General features: G+C 37.4%; 1 protein-coding gene across 3 annotated transcripts in view; it reads right to left on the bottom strand.

Moving 5' to 3' along the window:
* Nucleotides 1-480: 480 nt before the first annotated feature.
* Nucleotides 481-20,328, bottom strand: part of LOC122549068 (putative Polycomb group protein ASXL3) — a 294,423-nt gene continuing 274,575 nt past the window's right edge. For all 3 annotated transcript variants that reach the window (XM_043688272.1, XM_043688273.1, XM_043688274.1), the window contains 3 exons: nucleotides 19,223-19,328; nucleotides 17,254-18,358; nucleotides 481-7,879 (listed from right to left, as the gene is read on the bottom strand). In XM_043688272.1, coding sequence (XP_043544207.1) covers nucleotides 4,208-7,879; nucleotides 17,254-18,358; nucleotides 19,223-19,328 — 4,883 coding nt within the window. In that variant the 3' untranslated portion in view covers nucleotides 481-4,207. The remainder of the gene's footprint in view (nucleotides 7,880-17,253; nucleotides 18,359-19,222; nucleotides 19,329-20,328) is intronic.

The raw sequence follows: 20,328 nt of genomic DNA, 5'->3' as shown, positions 1-20,328 counted from the left end.
ACATTTTTTAGAACCCTATTTGTAAATTTTTCAATTAAAAAAAGTTTGTACAATTGTTGGAAGAAAAAGCATCTAAAATTAAAACTTATGCGGCACAATAGTTGTAGCATTTGGTTTGAAAAAGATGCTTAAAGTTTGAACCTGTGCCTTAACTAACATTCACATTTATGATTTCTTTCACTGAAGGCATTGCGAGACTGGGATGCTACATAGAATATTCTGAAACAAGATGTATTTCCAATAATTAAAGGCAGCACAGTGGCTAGCACTGCTGCCTCATAGCACCAGGGACCTGGGTTCAATTCCACCCTTGGCCTACTGTGTGGTGTTTGCACGTTCTCCCTGTGTGTACGTTGGTCTCTGCCCACAGTCCGAAGATGTGCAGGTTGGTTAGATTGGCCATGCTAAATTACCCTGTAGTGTCCAGGAATGTGTAGGTTAGATGCATTATCCATGAGAAATGCAGGGTTACAGGTATAAGGTTGAGGGATGGGTCTTGGTGGGATGCTCTTCAGAGGGTTGGTATGGACTCATTGGGCCAAATGGCCTTTTTCCAAACTGGAGGGAATTCTACTAAATTCTAATTCAGCCACTTTTGCACTAAAATTGTTTGAATTGTCTAATAATTTGAATTAAGCAAAATAACAAAACTGATAGAGGGAAGAAATGTGAAGTAGGTCTAGCAATAGCAATGGGCAACAACGACTTGAAAACCAAATGGAATTTTACTCTAAAATAATTTGAAATGGCTCATATTGAAAATTTAAAAATACATTTTAACATACACAATAATCAATTCTTGTTATATTAATGCTGACTGCTGTGTTAACTGGTTCTGCATTTGTATAAGTCTAATAATATTCATAATTGTTAGCAACCAATGCTTACTGTCATGTTTATGGTTCAGAGTTTTACAAATACTCTTGAAATCATATTCAATAAACATTTATGAAAGTTAAGTAAAATACATTGCTAAAAACTTAACCATGGCTTTTTCACACCAAAACAAGAAAACAACATAAACAAATCCCCATTAATACCCATTTTATAGTGCCTTTTGTTTTCTTTATACAAGAGACAGAGCCCTGAGGATAATTGATGATCTTTTACTAAAGGCATTTGAGGGAACAAATCGATCTGGTTTTACGAATCTAACACAATGGACCCAATAATTATGTTCTGGTAACTATTTAGTCAACTAGGTAATCATTCATACATGCAATCTCTCAGGCAATGATGAATACAAACTCATGCATTAAATCTGATCATGAGAAACAGAGATAGAATAGCTTGCAAAACTACTTCAATTGCCATGGACATTTACCAGGCTTTAGATTATTTAAGTTAAATCCAGCAAAACTGTTTCTATACTCTAAGCATATTGCATTGGAGGGTTTTAAGACAATGTAGCATTCATCAACATTGGCAAAGTACTGAGATGTTTGTTAATTTATTCGGTTCTTTCTATTTGCAAGGTCCTGCAGCAGCTTTTACTCTTGATCAGGGGGAACAGATACCATTGCTAGCAGGATACATGCAAACAAATAGTATCCAGGTGAGCTTCAGGTGACAACTATCTGCTGCACATTATTTCTTGGGTATGCAGTGGGTCGTCAAAAATGTATGTCAAAAAATACACTTTTTCAGGCATTTCCTCCCTAAATGCATTTTACATGTTAAACTATGTTACAATAGTGATTCCTGTCATTTGATTGGGATGCATTAAGTTACTGGATCAATTTTACTTACTCTACCTGAGTCTAGGTATAAAAATTGGTTTGCTTTCTGATCAAAATTCCATACTCAGTTTAAATTTGTTAAACTTGTAGTAAAAACAAGACAACGGAGTTAGTAAATTATAGAACTCTTGATTTGCTGATAAGTGCTGATATACGGATCAAGAAGGTGCTAAACCTCATCCCAGATCAGTATCCTCTCAAGTGGCATTATACAGAATAGCAGATAAGGGGGCATGTTATTAGACTACTAAACTGGAGTTCTAGGATGAGAACATGGGCTCTTTGCTGCTGTCTGCTTGCACTTCTGTGAATAGGCCTTCCTTCTTTTAACTGATTTCCTTCCTCCAGACCTGCCTGACTGGCCTAGAGGTCTATAGCCTCTGATTGGCTGGTAGCATTTGGAGGGAGTGATCTTGCTGTGCCCAGAAACACAAACACTTAACCATTTGGTGGGTAATCAGTTTTAATCATGGGGGGGCTCTTGAAAACGGTCACAGCAGGTTTGTCACGGACTATGGTTGAGTCCAACAGCAATTGCATCCATCTGTACATGTGTGGATTATCGGATAAGATCACAGAAGGCATTCTTGTGACTCCACATTCAATACTAGTACTCATTGTCCATGTTAACAAATGAATATTGGACAATTGTTATGAAATTATGAGCGATTCCATGAGTTATGAATTATTTAAATTCTGAGGAGGAGGGTGAGAAAACAAACTTTTGGAAATGACTAGTAGTTAAAGATTAATGCAGTTAAAATAGTTTGTGGTAGCAGCAAATACAGTTTCATGATTTTAAAGATTCTTGACATTACATATAATGCCCATCACTGGTAATTTCTTGGGCTTCAAGCTTACAGTGGTCTATAAACACCTAGTAACCCAGTTTAGCAGCACCAACTTCCTGTGAGATCCTTGTGTTTTTGTGCAATGCATAGATTGGTTTAAAAAGACCAAAACATTTGCATGATCAGACCATATTCCATTAACAAAAAAAATCACAAAAAAAACAAGTTCAATCAATTCTACATTTGTTGAGTTTGCTGCATACTCTTACAAAGTGCTATCGCATGATAAAAGTAACAAAAAGGTAACAAATATGGATGAGCAACATTAATAGTAACACTATGTTAAATAAATGCAGGCTACTATATTTCTCTGAAAAATAATGTACTTATTTTCATCTATTTCTACAATTTAAAAAAAAGCTTTTTTATGTGTAATACTTGAATGATCTAATTAATCAAACAAGTTTTACAAGGAACTTACACTCATTTGGTTGTAATATTGATCAACTGCAACAATATCATTCCCTGTTTTATATAACATTGCCAGGATCATTACAGTATCATGATACAATTTGGGGTTAAACTAGCCCCAGAAGCAGCTTGTGTAAATTCTCAGTGCTTTTAAAAGGTTAAAAATTCCTCACACTGATGAAGAGTCAGAGAAAGTAATATACCTATTTTAATGACAAAACTACACAAAAATACACTTAAACTAATGCACACTGTCTTTCAATCTCAGATGTGCTAACTTTCAGGATCCTGGTGCAGAATTCATTTCAAGACTATAAAACCTACTGTTATAAAACTTAAAAAATAGTGCTAAGATTTAACCAAGCTTTCCTTTTATACAGCTTTTATGTTTTCTGTATTTAAAAACACAGCTGGCTTTAGTATTTCAGATATGGAGTATGCAAATTTGTGCATTCAAGTATTATGGCACATAATTAACATAAGTGTGTAATAGACCTTTGCAAAGACAAACCCTGTAGAATGTTGAACTTTTCTTATAGGATTCTCTGAAATCCTCCAAAGAAAGTAAAAAAATGCATCTGCAAATAATAAAAATCTCTCAAGAAGCTATTTGCAAAGCATTTCAGTATCCAAAAGGATTTTTAATCCTATAAAAACAGAACACCCTTTCAAAGTAACATATTTATTATTATATCACACCAGAATAAAAGATTTCCCTTTTTTTAACCTGTGTGTTTTTGGGTTGCTCACTTACAAGTTCATTTGCCATCTGACTGAGAAAGACTGACCACTTGCTCTCACAATGCTGCCAATAACCCTAATGATATTCCTGTTGCCAGCAAGGCAGGAATATTGCCCCACTCTTTTTATACTGCATGAGATTGCCAGTGCAGCTCTCTCTCCATACCAATTCACTGAGGGCTGAATTGGCATACCAACAAACAGTAATTATTTATAAACATCTACAACTATTGCTAACTCATCCAGAATTAGAATTTAGTGAATGCAGGGAACTATGTTATCCTTATTAATCCAGAGCATTATTGGAATAACATTATATTCTTGAAGCTTTATAAAGCTCAATGGACTTCTCCAAGGATTAACAAGATACTCTTTATGATTCCTTTGCATGATCACATACAGTCAAAACCTTGCTACTCCTGTGCTATACATTGGGTAGAAATAATCCTTTTGATTATACATTCACTATCGTACTACTAAGCAGGCTACACATAATTTTGAAGGCCCTATGCAGTCATCGTGACAGAAGGCTCCACATCCTTTACACATAATCATGGCTTTAAGCCTACAAGAGCACTTCAATTCTAGTTCTTCACCACCATTATCAGAAAATCTATGAGTTGGAATGGGAGTGTTCTGATTAGACAAAGTAATAGTGCTATTTCCACTGCTTCCCAAGAAACTACCAATGGACTGTTCAATAACAGAAGCAGCTTGTTTTAAATTAGTTCCACTGAAATGTAATGTAGAATAATTGCCATAGAGTTGCTGTTGGTGCAAAAGTTTTGAAGTAGCAACCTGTGAAGCTGGTTTACCAGACCCCGAGGGCAAAGGAGAAGAAAAGTCAGATTCATTTACTATTTTGCCTAAAAATACGTCCATTGTTGGTCTAAAATCCTTTAGGTGCTCTTTTTTTTCATGATATTGACTTGAAATATCTTTGACATCCACTGTACAGCCATTGTTTAGGCCCTCAATACAAAACTGTTCCATTTTAATTGCACGACAGGTGTCAGTTGTAGAAAGCAAACTTGGTCTTTTATTGGTTTCCATAGTAATAGATCCTAGGTTTTGATTAGGTGGTGTGTTACGTTCGCTTAGAGTCACAAGATGTTTTACAGATTTATTCTGGACACTTTGTTTTGCTCTGCAGCTGCTATCAGTTTGCTTATTTTTAACACTATTTGAGAAAATAGCATCTGTGGTTTCCTCATCTGTGTCTGTTGATGAATTGACTTGTGTCATGGAGTTAAATGCTGGGCTGCTTCTCTCCAGAGCTTGGTTGAATGTTAATGCATTTGGAGTGGCATAGGTCAGTGTGGTTGGTAGGTAAGCTTGCAGTGAGGTTTCAGAATCAGTCAATCCTTGCAAAATAACAGCTTTTTGGTGAGCATGCTGTCTCTGTGACACAGGGTCTGCAACATTCAAGTTGCTGCTGTTGTTATTACTGGTCAACAAGTTCTGCTCAAAACTGCATGAAGGCACAGTTCTCTTGCACTCTTTAAATACTGAGCTTTGAGTGACTTTGTGCTGAATAAACGTTTTGTTGATCCATTCCTGTTTAAATAACGTCTGCTGTTCCCCTGATTGATCCTCGGCCCACATTTTTACTCCTACAGCAGTGAACTGCTTTGCTTGATTAAACCTACTTTGTGACTGTTCTCCCACTGACTTAGCCTGTCTCTTGCTTATATGCATATCACGGGTTTTGCATTGAATTTGCCACACTGTACCCCACGTATGTCCCGTTGAGGCCTGAGGAGAGTTAGGAATATTAATGGTGACATCTCGATCTGCTGTAGTCACTTTGGATTCAGCACACCCTTGAGAAGGCAGTGGAAGTCTATTAATTTCAAGCCTGGCACCTGATCTAAGCTGAGGCAGTACTTTCTCCAATGGCAAATTCCCTTGCAGCAACTGTGTCACAAGAGGGTTATTGGCTTCGACTGATGAAAGATGGCGATTATTGCTTCCAGGAACAGAAGTTCTTTCTTGGTTTTCAATAGCTGCTAATGTGAAGGTCTGAGACTGGTTTGTGCCTAAAGGTGCTTTAGAACCTTTTCCTTGCAAATTGTCTATCATTGGATTGATTTGATGGTGATTTTCTACAGCATTACACTTTTCCGGATATTCTCCCAGTTTAGTTTCAGAGGCCAAATATTGTTCCTCAAGCCTAGACTGATCAGCTTTGGCCTCAGCACGAATGCTAAGTGACTCCGATGTTCTTTTTTTGGTACACGTGGTTTCTTCAGGATTTGTAAAAGTGTACAATTTGTCATTCTTTACTGTACCATTATCAAATTCTTTATGGGTATTCAAACTGTGTCTTTCATTAACATTACTCATTAGTTCATTCACACTTTGTTTTTCCTCACTAACAAGATGACTGGATTTACTTTGGCTTGAGGTATTTTGCTGCTGGTTTTTTCTAACCATTCCTTCTAAATCTGTTGAGTTTTTAATTGTAAAAGTTTGATGATGCAGATCACTAAGTTCAAACTGTAGACCATTAGTGTCTGTTTTTTCAGGTTGGAATGTTGTTCCATGTGAATCTTCAGATGGTAGCAGAGGTCTACCTTTCTCTTGGTCTGTTAAGACCTGACAGTAATTGCTTCTGCTGTTATTTTGTAATTGATTATCACAGTTTGATTCAGGCCAGTTACTGACAAATTCCTGAGAATGTATTTTATTGTTCAAGGCATTTTCAGTTTTAATCATTTCAACCTGGGAATCTATACTGAAATTTGAAAAGTAGTTTCTAAGCATGGTTTGTGAATTAGTTTCACTGCAACCGATATCAGGATTAGTGGGTCTTTCTGTAATGATAAGAGGTTTCAAAGAGTTCAAAAGCTCAGCATTTGTAATGCTATTATTGTTTTCCTCGAGTACTGAAGTAGATTTCAGATCTAGTGACAGGTTTGTAGAATTTGGGATAGTTTCAGCACTGAAGTTGGTTGGCATATTGATATCACTCATAAAATTCAAACTATTATTGAAACTTGAAATGCCTGTCCTGGTAACAGAGGTGCACAATGTGGTGTTAGCAACAGACTGACACCCAAAAGAATCATGACAGTTATGAACTTCATTTTCGTTACTGTTGAGAATGGTCATATCATCACTAGAGCTTGGAGTTGAGCTTTTATTAGGAGAACTTGCCCTGATGCAATACCCAGACAAAACAATGACTTCAGGTGAACATTGTATGGATGTATGTTCAGTGTGAGCTTTGGAAACAATGCCAACAGAATATGGAGAGACTATGTTATTACTAACATTATTAGTACTTGGGACAATAATTTCATTAGTACAACTTGGCAGTGTGTTATTAGCAGCACTACTTGATATGGAATTCTTGTTAGCACAACTTGATGTAGCACAATTATCAACACATCCTTGCATGCCTATGTTGTTAGTGTATTTCTGTTCAATAATATTGTGAGGATACTGTTCCTCAACTCTAGAGTTGGGTACAGTGATATTATCAGTAAAGGTGGTCAGAGCAAGACGAGCAGTGCTTGGCACTGCAATACTGTCAGTGCAGTGTAGAACTGTAGCATTACTGACACAGCTGGATAATGTACTACTGACAGCAGGGTTTGCCACTGCAGCATTATCAGGAGAGTAAGACATAGCATTATTTGTGACACTGTCATTTACTTTTAGAACAGGGGTGTTTTCAGTACAGCATGTTATAAATGTATTTATGGAAGGGATATGCTCTGCTTTAACCATCTCCTCACTCTTTGAAAAGTTGGTATCCTGCATATCCCCCTCTGCAATCCTGTCTTGTTTACAAGAGGGCTGTTCATCTGAATGCAGTAACTGTGTTCTTGCAAGATGCTTTGCCAGTAACTTTGCCTTTGTTTGTGCTTTAATATCTGCCAATGTTCTGGTCTGTATTCCACTTGATCCTGTATTACTGGTTCCTCCATTTCCTGCTGTACCAGCTGTTGCTGCTGCAGCTGCCTCTCTCTGTGCTCTAGCCTGCTGTGCTCTGGCCTTGATATCTGCAAGGGTCCTTGCACCTGTATTTCTTCCTCCACCTAGTACAACACTGGAGGATGTCTTTGGACAAATCTGGTAAGATGGCTGGCTCTTGATGACAAAAGGAAGTTTGATTCTTGATAAGTGAATCTGATGAAGAAAAGTACATAATTAGATTAAAGCAAAAACACTGAAAAATCAAGATAGACCTGAGCATTCTGTTATGCAGATTATTTCACTAAAGAGCGATAAAATACTCTACATTAGTTCAACTTTTGTTTTGTGCAGTTATGCCAACAATACATATTCATGATGCCTACTTTAAAATAAAGCCTAGATTCTGTCATTGTTTCAGGATTTTTTAATGGATATTCAACAGCAAGTTCTGTTTCAAGAAATGTCATTTTTACAGTTATTACTTCAATGCTGTTTATATTTTCATTGTGCTTTCCAAAGGTCATGGGATCAGGCATGAAGGGTATTATTTGCACATATGCAATTACTGTCTTGTAACACTAATTTCTGTTTCTTGGAGAGAGAATATATTTGGAAGTAATGGTAAGAAGGATCATTTTGCGCCTGGCTACATCAATTAGGGACCCTCTCACAATGAGTCTTCAATTAGTGAATTATGATTGCGTTGTCAACAATTTATCTTTTATTCATTTTAGTGGCAGAATAATTTAACATGTTGAACTATGAGATAATAAACTTTGGGAAGGAAAACGAGGTTGTAAGTTTGAGGCAAACACCAGTGAGTGTTAACTTCAGTACCGAGAAAACTCATGGAGATTATCACTGAGCAGGTGGTCCAGAGTGAGCAGGCCACTTTTAATCCAAATGTTTGTGGAGAAGACATAAAGGAAGACGCCTACATCATTCTTTGTGTGATTGGGTGCACATAACACCACCCTCCCCACCAATCACCCAGATGTTACCCACATATTGTTTCTCCAGGTTTGGCCTCTAAAGCTTTTCTTTCATCTCCTCTTCACTGTGCTGTGAAGACAGCATTCCTCAGATAAAACAAAAATTAAAGGTTGCCATGGTATGTCATGGATAAGGGGCTCAGTGGAGAAACTCTGACATGGGGCCAAGCTCACTAATCTTGTCAGGAGGTAAAACTTGCTGGAGAGAAATGGGAAAGAAAGAAAAACTAATAACTTGAATATTAAACCATAGGTTTGAAGACTTATTCTCTCAAGTTTTCAGACAAAAACTGATTTGACCGAAGATTTTTAAAGAAGATTTTTAAAAGGCATGTTTCTTTATTTTAAAAGCCTGGAGGATGCACTACTGGAGCTTCTCTGTTAATCTGTCACTTGAACAACCAAGACAAACAAAACAGGAAATTGGATGTATTTATCACTTCATGTTCCACATACTGCCTAGGAAATCTGAAGAGTAAACAACAAAGTACACTAAGATAAAAGAGATGCACAAAGGAAGCAGAGAAATGAGTTCTCAAATTTCCAAACAGCAAATGCACAAGACCCTCTCTCACCTCTCCGAGGCCTTCAAGAACTGATATGAACAAATCTTGGAATGCTTAATAGCCAGCTGGAATACAGCAGGTCTTATTGGCTATAAATTAAGAATTTAGAAATCACACAACACCAGGTTATAGTCCAAGTTTATTTGGAAGCATGAGCTTTCAGAGCACTGTTCCTTCATCAGGCACTCTACAACCACCTGAAGGAGCAGTGGTCAGAAAGCTAGTGCTTCCAAATAAACCTGTTGGTCTATAACCCTGTGTTCTGTAATTTTTAACTTTGTACACCCCAGTCCAATACCAGCACCTCCAAATCATAAATCAAGAACTAGTTATTCAAAATATATTGACACTTAAATAACTTAGTCCCATTCCATTTTAAACTAGAAACGACACCAATTTATTATTCCTGTGAATTCTCTTTGGTTGGGGCCCTTTGCCATGTCCAGTGGACCAATATGAATGTTTTCATTGATGATAAAATTTTCCTAATCAATCTATTCAAAGATGTTATTACACACTTCTGCAGCAGATGGAACATGAACTGGGCCTTCTGGCTCAGACGTAGCCACTATCACGAACGCAAAAAACCCGTACCTGTTTGCAGACTGTTGAATGGACATGAATTAACATTTCATATTTATGTTTTAAATGCCTTTAAAAATAAATTTCAAAAGTACATTTGGAAAGTAGCAACTAAATAGCTGCCATTGGAGCTATTTAACAATGGGATTGTTTGAATACCTCCTCCTCTAAGCCCACCACAAAATGGTCAAAATTTTAAAAATCTCAAACCTTATCTCAGCCATCTTCAGCCCTTTCAATTGCAGCTGTATTGGACATGGGGGCTTAGCCAACAAACCTAATCATAGGAAATGGTTATCCATTTGAACGTTTGCATGAGGCTATCTCAGATTTTTCCAGGCTTAACCCTGGCTGGCTGGGTTTCCGAGATCTCAGGAAACACATTAAATAAAGGAATTAAGGAAAGCTTTGTGGAGAATCTGTCTATACAACACTACTTGAGGGCCAAAAGAATCAGAAGAGTGTCCCACCCCATCAGCTCAACAAGCTTACCTGTCCGACATCAGCCTCTCCCTGCTCTTAGGCGAGGTGCCATCTCCTGAAAATGGGCTTCCTATGAGATTGACTATCACTCTCACTGGAAATAGACCGCACACAAGGAATTGCTTCATCTCTTTACACCTTCACTCTCCTTTTCACTAAGCTACAGTTTCCTGACTTTCTCTAGGACTCTGGCCAACTTTGGAGTGTTTCTGATCCAACAAGGGCCCAAGCCTGCCAATTAGACTAATTTGCAGATTTCTGATCTTAAAATTCTTCCCCAACACTCACACCTCAATAAATTTCAGGGCTACTTGTCCCTGGCAATGAAGACTAGAATAAATATTGAATGAAGCACCAAATCAACAATATTGAATATAATGCCAATATGGCAACCCATGAAACAGTATACCATTTTTAAGCAACATCATTTAACATGAAACTGGTGTCAATTCTCTGAGAAGCTTGTAGAGGACTGGGACTGAGCAAAAAAAATCATTCCATTACACCCTTGCTTATGACAGTATCAGCATAGCAAAAATAGAAAATGAAGTTCATTCTGTCATCTCACTGAATTATCCATTGACCCATCATCAACTTTCTGAAATAAAGCTTTAAACAAATAAAATTAGCCTGGATGTATCTGTTCAAACTTCAGTTTAATTTTTTTTGTCTTACTTATTTTCGTGGTACCTATCTCTTCAGGATTCATATGTTTTCCACATTTCTTAAGTAAGACTAATTTCCACCTTTACTGTTTGACTAATAAACTGATGGAGTGGATTGCCAGCCTATTATAGAATATGTCTTATCTTTGTTCGATACAATTCATTATAATGAAACATGGGTAAATTCTATAATGAATGAGTGATCCACTCCAACAGATTGTCACCTGATCAGCAAAGATGAAAATTATGCTCATCCCCTTAACTTCTCCTATTATGCCTCCTGTGTCTTGTCAATCTCATTTAACAATCTTTTATTTTCTACTTACCACTTTACAGGCCATTCTATGTCTGTTGCTACATGTACATACAGTCATAGAGTTGTATAGCACGGAAACAGATGCTTTGGTCCAATTTGTTCCTGCAGACTAGATATCCTAAATTAACCTAGTCCCATTTGCTAGCATTTAGCCCATATCCCTTTAAACTTTTCATATTCATGTACCCATCCATGCCTTTTAAAGTGGTGTACCCAGCCACCACTTCCCCTGACAGCTCATTCCATACACGCACCACTTTCTATGTGAAAAACGTTGCACCCTAGGTCCCTTTTAAATCTCCCCCCCTCTCACCTTAAACCTATCCCCTCTCGTTCTGGACTCCGCTGTCCTATGGAAAAGACATTGACTATTCACTGTATCTATACCCCATGATTTTATAAACTTCTATAAGGTTATCCCACAGCCACTGATGCTCCAGGGAAAATAGCCCCAGCCTATTCAGCCTCTCCTTATAGCTCAAATCCTCCAACCCTGGCAACTTCCTTGAAAAAGTTTTCTGAACCCTTTCAAGTTTCATAACATCCTTCCCAGAGCAGGGAGACCAGAATTGCACACAATATTCCAAAAGTGGCCTAACCAATGCCACAGCCTCAATATGACCTCCCAACTCCTATATATACTCAATGCACTGACCCCTAAAGGCAAGATCTTAACTATTTATTCATCAATTTCTTTATGAAGATGTTGGTGACTCTATTGTGTTTTCAGCATTTTTAGTGTTTGTTTCAGATTACCAGCATCTGAATTTTCTTGTTTTAGCTCTTTTGTTTTTATCTCATGCATTTCCCTTTGTTCAAAAGCTCCATTTAAACTGAGTGAATATCCTTGTTTAGACTTGGAGGGATCAATAACTCAAATAACAGCTTGAAACACAAATTCCCACTTCTTGAAGTTGTTATTCAATTTTGAAGTGGGACATAATAGATCAAAGTTAGTGTGACAGGATTGTAATTTAATTCTACTACAGTAGACCTTTCGGATTTGAACTGAATTAATCTTTTACAAACCTTAAACAGGAGCTTAAGATTTATTTAATTAATTGTCTTTTTTGTGATTTCTTTACTCATTACTCTTTTCACATTTTCTGTAAACATCTATCTGCAGCCATTAAAAGTAATCAGTATAATTTATTGAATTCATTTTGTGTCAGCAAAGCATTGGTCAAATTTTACCATCTGTACCATGAGATAATTTTCAGTTTTCAATTTCTTTTCAACATAATGAAAGTGGTAGAGACAATGCAAGTAGGCGAGAATGTAAATAAGCAAGAGCACTACAGATAGCAGCTAACAAACGTGGCTCTTACAACCCTGCTCCATTTCATACTTTGGCCATTTTCATGAGGATGGAGGGAGGGAGAAGGGCTTAGTACAGGATCGTTCCTACAAAGGAGGCAATTCACAACATTATGGCTTGTTTGACAGCTTGTTGCCAGTAAGTTTGTTTAATGCTCAGTGAGGCAGCCAGCCAGACTTTAACAGCTGTTGGTTTTTACACCGACTTCATAGAAATGCAAACCACGAATTTGAGGTGGGAAGAGTTTAAATGTGAGCGAAATGATTTTTTTACAGTTCATCATTCAATGCTGTAGCATGAGTTGTATCTGTATTGTTGAAAAAGTCACACATTGCTGAAGCTTTTTATCACCCACTCATCAGCACATTTTGCAAGAAATACCAAAGCAAAGGGAGAACAAAATTAATGTATGGGAGTAAAAGTGCAGATTGTTTCGTAAGTGGACTCTGATTTGTAGAGGTGTTGTCATGATGAATGTCAATAAATGATGACTAACAGGTAACTGCTAAGCTTTGTTTCTATTACGCCAAGACAGTAATAAAGACACCCTTAGCCAACTTCTGAACTAGGACATTAAGGAAGAGGAGCTTATTTGACTGCTTCAATTCAAATGTGAACTTCAATGCAAGTTGGTCTATTAAGGCATGTAAAGAGATTCTTGTTTCAACTGTAGTGACATCCATTCTCTGGTTCATTTCTTAGAGCAGTCCCTTTATCAATGATGCAATCTGCTTGCTCTTAAATTTAAACAAAGCATAGCAGTCATTTTAGCTGATGCACTCTACATAGCTACACCCGTACCATTCAGAGAATGCTTGCACATCAATCAGCACTCTCCTGTCATGCAGCATAAATCCTGTTTTTGCTTTGATAATTTTGAATATTTTCTGATTATTGCAAGATGAAACATTTTGCAAAATGTGTCTTTTTCAGCAATACTGAAGTTCTGTAAGACCAAATGATTAGCTGTAAATACATTCATTGAATCGTGATAGTGCTATGATTGGAAAGATGTAACTACTCTTAAAACAATGGACAGAAAATTAGAGGTTGGGTGAACTGTTCGCATCTTCCTGAAGAAGTTTCACAGTGACTAGAAAGAAGGCCATGATGTGGTCATGACATGCTCCCAGCTGAAATTCTGCAAAATCAGACTTCTGTCCTTCACTGGGAAGGAACTCCCATCTTGGCAGCAGCCAGCCATTCAGATTGGCTGGCACCTCCAACAATCTTAGCAGTGCCAGCACTCAGAAATGGGCACTACCATCCTCTAGTGCTGTTCTCTGTAACTTCATTCCCTTCAAATATTTATTCCATTTTCTTTAAAATAATGTTCTGTCCTCTACCTCAATCACCACTAATGAAGTAATAAACTCGTCCAATAGTCTTCAGTTCAAATTTTGTCCTTTTAGCATTGGTTCTTTCAGAAAGGGCATTCTCTGGATGATCTGGCAAATATTTATCCTTTAATTAACATGACTAAGAGAGAATACCTGGTCATTATCAAATAACTGTATAAGAAACCTTGTTGTGCATACATTGCCTTGCGTAGTTGCTGGATTGCAATGAAGACTGTACTTCAGCAGTATTTCATTGGTTGTAAAACATTTTAGAACATCCTGAAGTGATGAAAAGTGTAATTTTGAGTGAGAATCTTTATCTTCACTCCACTCTTCCATATTTACCCACAAGAAGAAACAATCTGTTACTGTTTACTTACAGTTAAGACCCCTGGTTCACTTATCCTGCTTTCAGCACAGCTCCCTCAATCCATATCGCTGCTGCTCCCAAATCTGCTGCAAATGCTGGGCCCCATGCCTGCATTCCCTCAAGGTGCCCTACAAAGTTCCAATGTTCAAATATGCAAACTATTAGGTCTTTCTCCCCAAACCTCAGATCCTTGCCCTGAGCCCAAATTCCTCAACAGTTCACAAGCCAATCCCTTTGCTCACAAGACATAATTCCTCATCAAACCTACAGCTCAGCGAGAAAACCTACACCCCATAATTCCTCATCATGTCTATTCAGGTTGGAAGAATCATTCAGTGATGTTACAGAGTTGGACAACTATTGGTATCGCAGCAAATTTCAAGGACAAAAGTTATCTACCAGCAATATCTAACCCCAGGTTATGATTGTGTGGTCAAGCAATCACAAGCCCAAGATTGAAAATCATAAAATGACCCAGAGTTGGAGGAATTGGGCCTGACAGAAAATTGGCCAAACTAAATTAAACAGCAGCTAGTGACTAGACAACAGCATAAACCAAGGTCATAGAGGCCATAAAGGTTCGGGGGAACCAGTTACAACCAGCTTGAGGGTTGTGTACTAGAGGACTGTCAATCAGACTTCCAGGTATCTTTACTTTAAGCTAGTGCCTGAGGATGTTGGCACTACTCCACTGAATGCTTTAAAACCTAGTCATGGCCTCTTTAGTCAAAGGCCACAGAACATTCAGGAAGGTCTGAAACAAGGGAAATTAAAATACACAGCTGAAAACCATCTCTTCAGTGAAGACATGCAGCAAGACTGGTGGTGGAAGACCATGCAGCAATATGCTCTAAGACATAGCTTGGCTGATGGTGAGAAGAAGAGCTGATGTCATCCTTCATGTATGCCTTTCTGCCAATAGACACTGCTCTTGAAGCATCCTCTTATAAAATGTGCCTTTACAAAGAAGGTTTGGAGAGAGACGCAGTGGTTCCTGTTGAGGTTCATCCTGAGCAGTTCCGTAACACAGGACTATCTGCTTTACAGTCTGCTCCCTGGGAAGCACATCGAGGCAATCATCAACTGCGCCTGGAAGACAACCAACTTAGTGAAAGATGCTCTTTAGCCTTCCCAAAACAAGTTGGTCTTCCATCATAAAGAGTTGACTTCAACCAAGTGTCCAGACTGGTACATTCCAGTGCCCAGGACTGTGTGCTGAGGGACACACTAAAGTTTGGGGCAGTTGTCGCCAAGGTGGAGTGGGGAAACACCACTGTCTAAGATGCCAAAATGCAATGAGGACCCATTCAGTTATATGACTCTCTCTTTTCCTCAAAATATATATAAATAGCGTCCTGCATGAGTAGGAAATGTTGTTATTTTTGCAACTGCAGAGAATGGAAAATTCCAGTATATATTTTCTCTTTATATGCAAAGACTGTATACAACTGTTTTAGTACTTTATGTACATAAAGATACTTTTTTAACGAATAAGTTATATTTTTGCCAAAAAAGCACATGTGACAAACCCACTAGACCCAGGAGAAGATCTATCTATCCTGAACTGCTAGACCCACCTTTGTGGAAGAGAGCCAGCCCTATTTCAGAGAGGCAGCAGATTCCAAAAGCCCAAAATACCCATATACATTCAAATTGTTGTGGTTAATATCCTGTTTCAGATGGATAGAGCTAGGTACAGAGTAAATATTGTGTGAACTTGGGAAATGCTTCCATGATGATTTTTAATAAGGAGTATTTTATTAATAAAATCAAGTGTAACTGCAAACTGAATTCTGTGTTCCTTGGTCAGCCTCACCAACTACGTGGTTTGGGTAAATTGTTTTTAATACATAAAATGGTTAAAGTGTCAAAAACATGGACAACAACTGGTTAAAGTATCCGAAACAATCTGACAGTATTTGCGACACTAAACTACCACTTTAAATGGAGAAATGATGTCAAGTGAATGAAACAGGAGGGTACTTTTTGTACTTGACCATATTGGCTGTAATTAAAGGACCAATTCAACCTGAGAATTTTGTTTATCCTCCATTGTTCCTTAGTTGTTTTGAAATTGCCACCATTGAGATTTGATGAACCACAGAACACTCTTATTAAAAGTGTATGCATCATTCTTTAAAAATGGCTACTGTAGCACTGGCTAAAACTTAGAACTTGCATGCAATTACGCCAGAAGAAAAACAGTGACAAACACCTCTTCAGCTATTAAACTTGGTTCAGCTCCTGTTTAATTATATATGCAATTTTATTTTTAATTGATAGATTTTTCAAAAATTGTCACCTTCTTGTCATATTTTGTACTAATAATTCATACATAATAATCTATCCCATTTTATCGGATAAATAGTGGTATTCATAAAGGTGACTTTATGTACATTTCAAACTGATACAGTATTGCCTCATTAAATATACTTCAATACCATTATTGAATGATGATGGAGAAGTTTCTGAAATTAATAAATTGAAGTTTATTGCCATGCTCATTTTAAGACCATTAAAACTGGGAACAGTAGTTTGTGGATGTTAATTCTCACTATGCTTATATTAGTGAACAAAGGTAAATATTGGAACACATATTCAAATAAACTCTGTTTTTTCAGCCTTAACTATTCACGTTCTATCTGAATAAAAGTATCATAAGTCCTATTTTCAATTACCACAATCTGATAATGTGCTTGAGCAAAAATGCTGCAGAGTATTTTGATAATTTATTGAATTTTCAGGTAGTTAAGAAGTTTTTTTGTTTGTTTCATCACTTATAATTCCATTTTCTTCACAAGCAGAGTAGCTGGTCAAAACAAAAGCATATCTAAACCTAACAAACAACTATAAAAGTCAAAATTGTGAGTATTATTGAAAAACAATCTCTCTCTATATATATATATATAAAAGTATATTGGCTACACATTGTCATTTCTTTTCTTTGTAACGTACCTTGATAGGTGGGACCTTTGGCTCTTCTTTTGTGGGGATCTCTTTTTCATTTTGTGCTCTGCTGGGCAGAGTCTGTAAGGGCTGATCATTTTCAATTCTAGGCCTTTTCTCCTGACAGATCTCCAGACTGTGCTGTTCCATGGGTTTTCTCTTTTGTAGCTCAACATCTTTGTTGTTATTTCTTCCATCTGCTGAAGATGATGTTGAAAAGTCTGAGGGTGTTGACGTTCGTGTAGGTGACTGAGAGATGGATTGAAATGTCCTTGGTTCATTTTCAGGCTCTTTGCTCTCAGTTTCAGAACACTCAGTCAGTACAGGGGTTTCAGAATATGCAGAGGTATGTTGTTGTTGAGATGTGCATTGTATATTTCTCTCTGGTGAAGTGGTCATATTGATAACAGCCTCAAGCTCATCACAATAAGATGAGGATTGTAAGCACACAGGAGCACTACATTGTTCCAGGGTACTCTCCTCATTACTTGCGTTCAGTGCCAGTTCACGTAAGTCACTGTTAGATTCATTAAAAGAACCAGAAAGTTGAGATGGTGTAGAAGTGGAAGTAATGTGTTGTAAAGAAATGCTAATTATCCCAGAAGAAGGCACCTGTAAATCACCAGTGGGTTCAGATTGAGACTCAAATTCATTGATACTTTGTGTAATAGAAACAGGCTTCAAGTCTTCTGCTGGCATTTCTTGTTCCAACTTATCAAGGCTAAGCAAGCAAGACTGTTCAAAGTCACAGGCACTGGACTCTGGAGATCTATTTTCACCAAAGCTTCCACAAATATTTAGTTCAACTTCTTCTGCTATTTCTTCCTGAATAACAGATTCATTTGAGGTAATGTCTGAACATAAGGATATTAGTATATCCTCCTCTTTAGCAGTTTTGGATGGTTCTTTGGCCGGGATTTGCTGTACATTGCATTGTGTTTGCTTTAGATCTGTATAAGGCACAACACTTTCTTTGCTTTCATGCTCAATTCCAGATGTGATCTCGCAGGGCCCTGATAGGATGTGTGGTGCTGACAATAAACAGCTAACTTGGTTTTCAAAAGACTCTTTTACTAATTCCTGCTTCATAGCTTCTTCTTGTGTTACACCCATCCTGAATTCAACAGAAAGGTAGATGTCACAATTACAACTTAGAAAGCTGAACAATTCATAATTAGTGTCCTGAGACAAACATGTTACCTGCCACAAAGGTTTACCAGAAATCTTAAAATTCACAAAACTTTCAAATAAAGTGTGAAGTGGAAATTGGGAAATTGCATTTAGGGCTGGAATGTAATTGTTCAGTTCCACAGATTTGGAGAGGATAATTCTTGGTGTGACCTCCAGTAGGCAGGAGACACTGAATGAACACTGCAGCATCTCTCTGTGACACCACTGCCAATTGAAGATAATTTTCTTATCTACTTCATTAATTCTCTTCAGAATTCGAACCAATTTTATGGAAAACATCCTAAATTGTTCCTATCTAAACAGCACTGTGTGACTGACCAGGAGGGATTGAGAGAGGGGTTCAGAAGATACATTGCTCAGCCTTTTGGCAGAAGTTACTGTATCAAATTCTAGTGAAATTCCCTGTGCATTTAATTCCAGAGATAGGTAATCAGGGTATATTGCAAAGTCCTGTAAAATCTCAGAGACATATGTCCACAAGTGTTTTGTACCTATAATTATGGACTTCATTATTCTTTTGGGCCATTTATTGATCTCTGTGCTTGAATATATCTGCAACTGTTATAATTGCTCCATCTGAGGCTGAACAATCAAACATGCTAATTGCTTGTATTAGGTTGATTCAAAATGTATGAAAAGTTAAACAATTGGGGAATATTTCACAACTGAAAAAATATTGCAACACAAGACATAAAGGTGTAAAACTGGTTGCAGCACACTCCAAACATGAATAAACAAAATGCAAAGAGGATTAGTTGCAATATCAAAGAAATACTAAGATGCTTACTTTTCTCCATAATATTGTTCAAAGAATGTTTCTTTCCATTGTTCTATCTTTTTCTCCTTTTCAATTTCTTGTCGAATCCGTAACTGCATTTCTGGAGTAAATTCACCTGCACAAAAATTCAGAGTATGAAGCAAAAATGGCATCATCTTTGTTAGAATGCACAAGTTTCAAAAAGAAGCTTTTGTAATGTTGCAGTGCCCAATATTTTAGCTTATGTCTATGGATTCTGAATAAGAGCACAGGAATAGTTTGTTTAGCGGACCCTACCCTACTATTCAGTGAATCATAGTTGACATGTATCCAATTACTTTAATCAACCTTGGTGCTACACCTTGACCAGCAAAAGAATCTGCCAATCCCTAGCAAAAGATTAACAATTCACAAAGTATCTAATGTATTTATGCAGGAAAATTCCATTCTTCTGTCGTCCTATGCATGAAAACGTGTTTCCTAACTTTCCTCCTGAATAGCTTAACTCTGATATTAAAGTTATATTCCCTTGTCCGAGACACCATTGCCAATTGAAGATAATTTTCTTATCTACTTCATTAATTCTCTTCAGAATTCGAACCAATTTTATGGAAAATATCCTTAACCTTTCCCATAAAATATAAAACAAAAGAAGCAAAACTATTTAGCAAAGATTTCAGGTTTAGTTCTGTGAATCAAGATTGTAACTGAAGAATATGTTGATATCTATCACTTCACAGTGACCCTTAACTTCACCTTTGAGCAATTATAGAGTTGGTAACTGGAATCAAACAGCATAAATTAACACTGCATACTTATAAGCTGTCAGTTACATAATGACACATTGAGCAAAACAAAGTTTGGCATTATTGGCTGAAATTTCCTGTGCATTGGCGTCCAGAGACAGGTAGTGAGTGTATACAGCAAAGACCTGTAAAATCTCAAGGACATACTTGCACAAGTGTTTTGTACCTGTAATTAGGTGCTTCATTATTTAGATTTTGATTAGATTAGATTTAGATTAGATTACATTACAGTATGGAAACAGGCCCTTCGGCCCAACAAGTCCACACCGACCCGCCGAAGCGCAACCCACCCCATACCCCTACATTTACCCCTTAACCTAACACTACGGG

The sequence above is a fragment of the Chiloscyllium plagiosum genome, chromosome 4 (assembly GCF_004010195.1).
Source record: "Chiloscyllium plagiosum isolate BGI_BamShark_2017 chromosome 4, ASM401019v2, whole genome shotgun sequence".
NCBI classification, from domain to species: domain Eukaryota; kingdom Metazoa; phylum Chordata; class Chondrichthyes; order Orectolobiformes; family Hemiscylliidae; genus Chiloscyllium; species Chiloscyllium plagiosum.
Note: the sequence above shows the minus strand (reverse complement) of the source record. Positions and strands in the feature narration are given on the sequence as shown.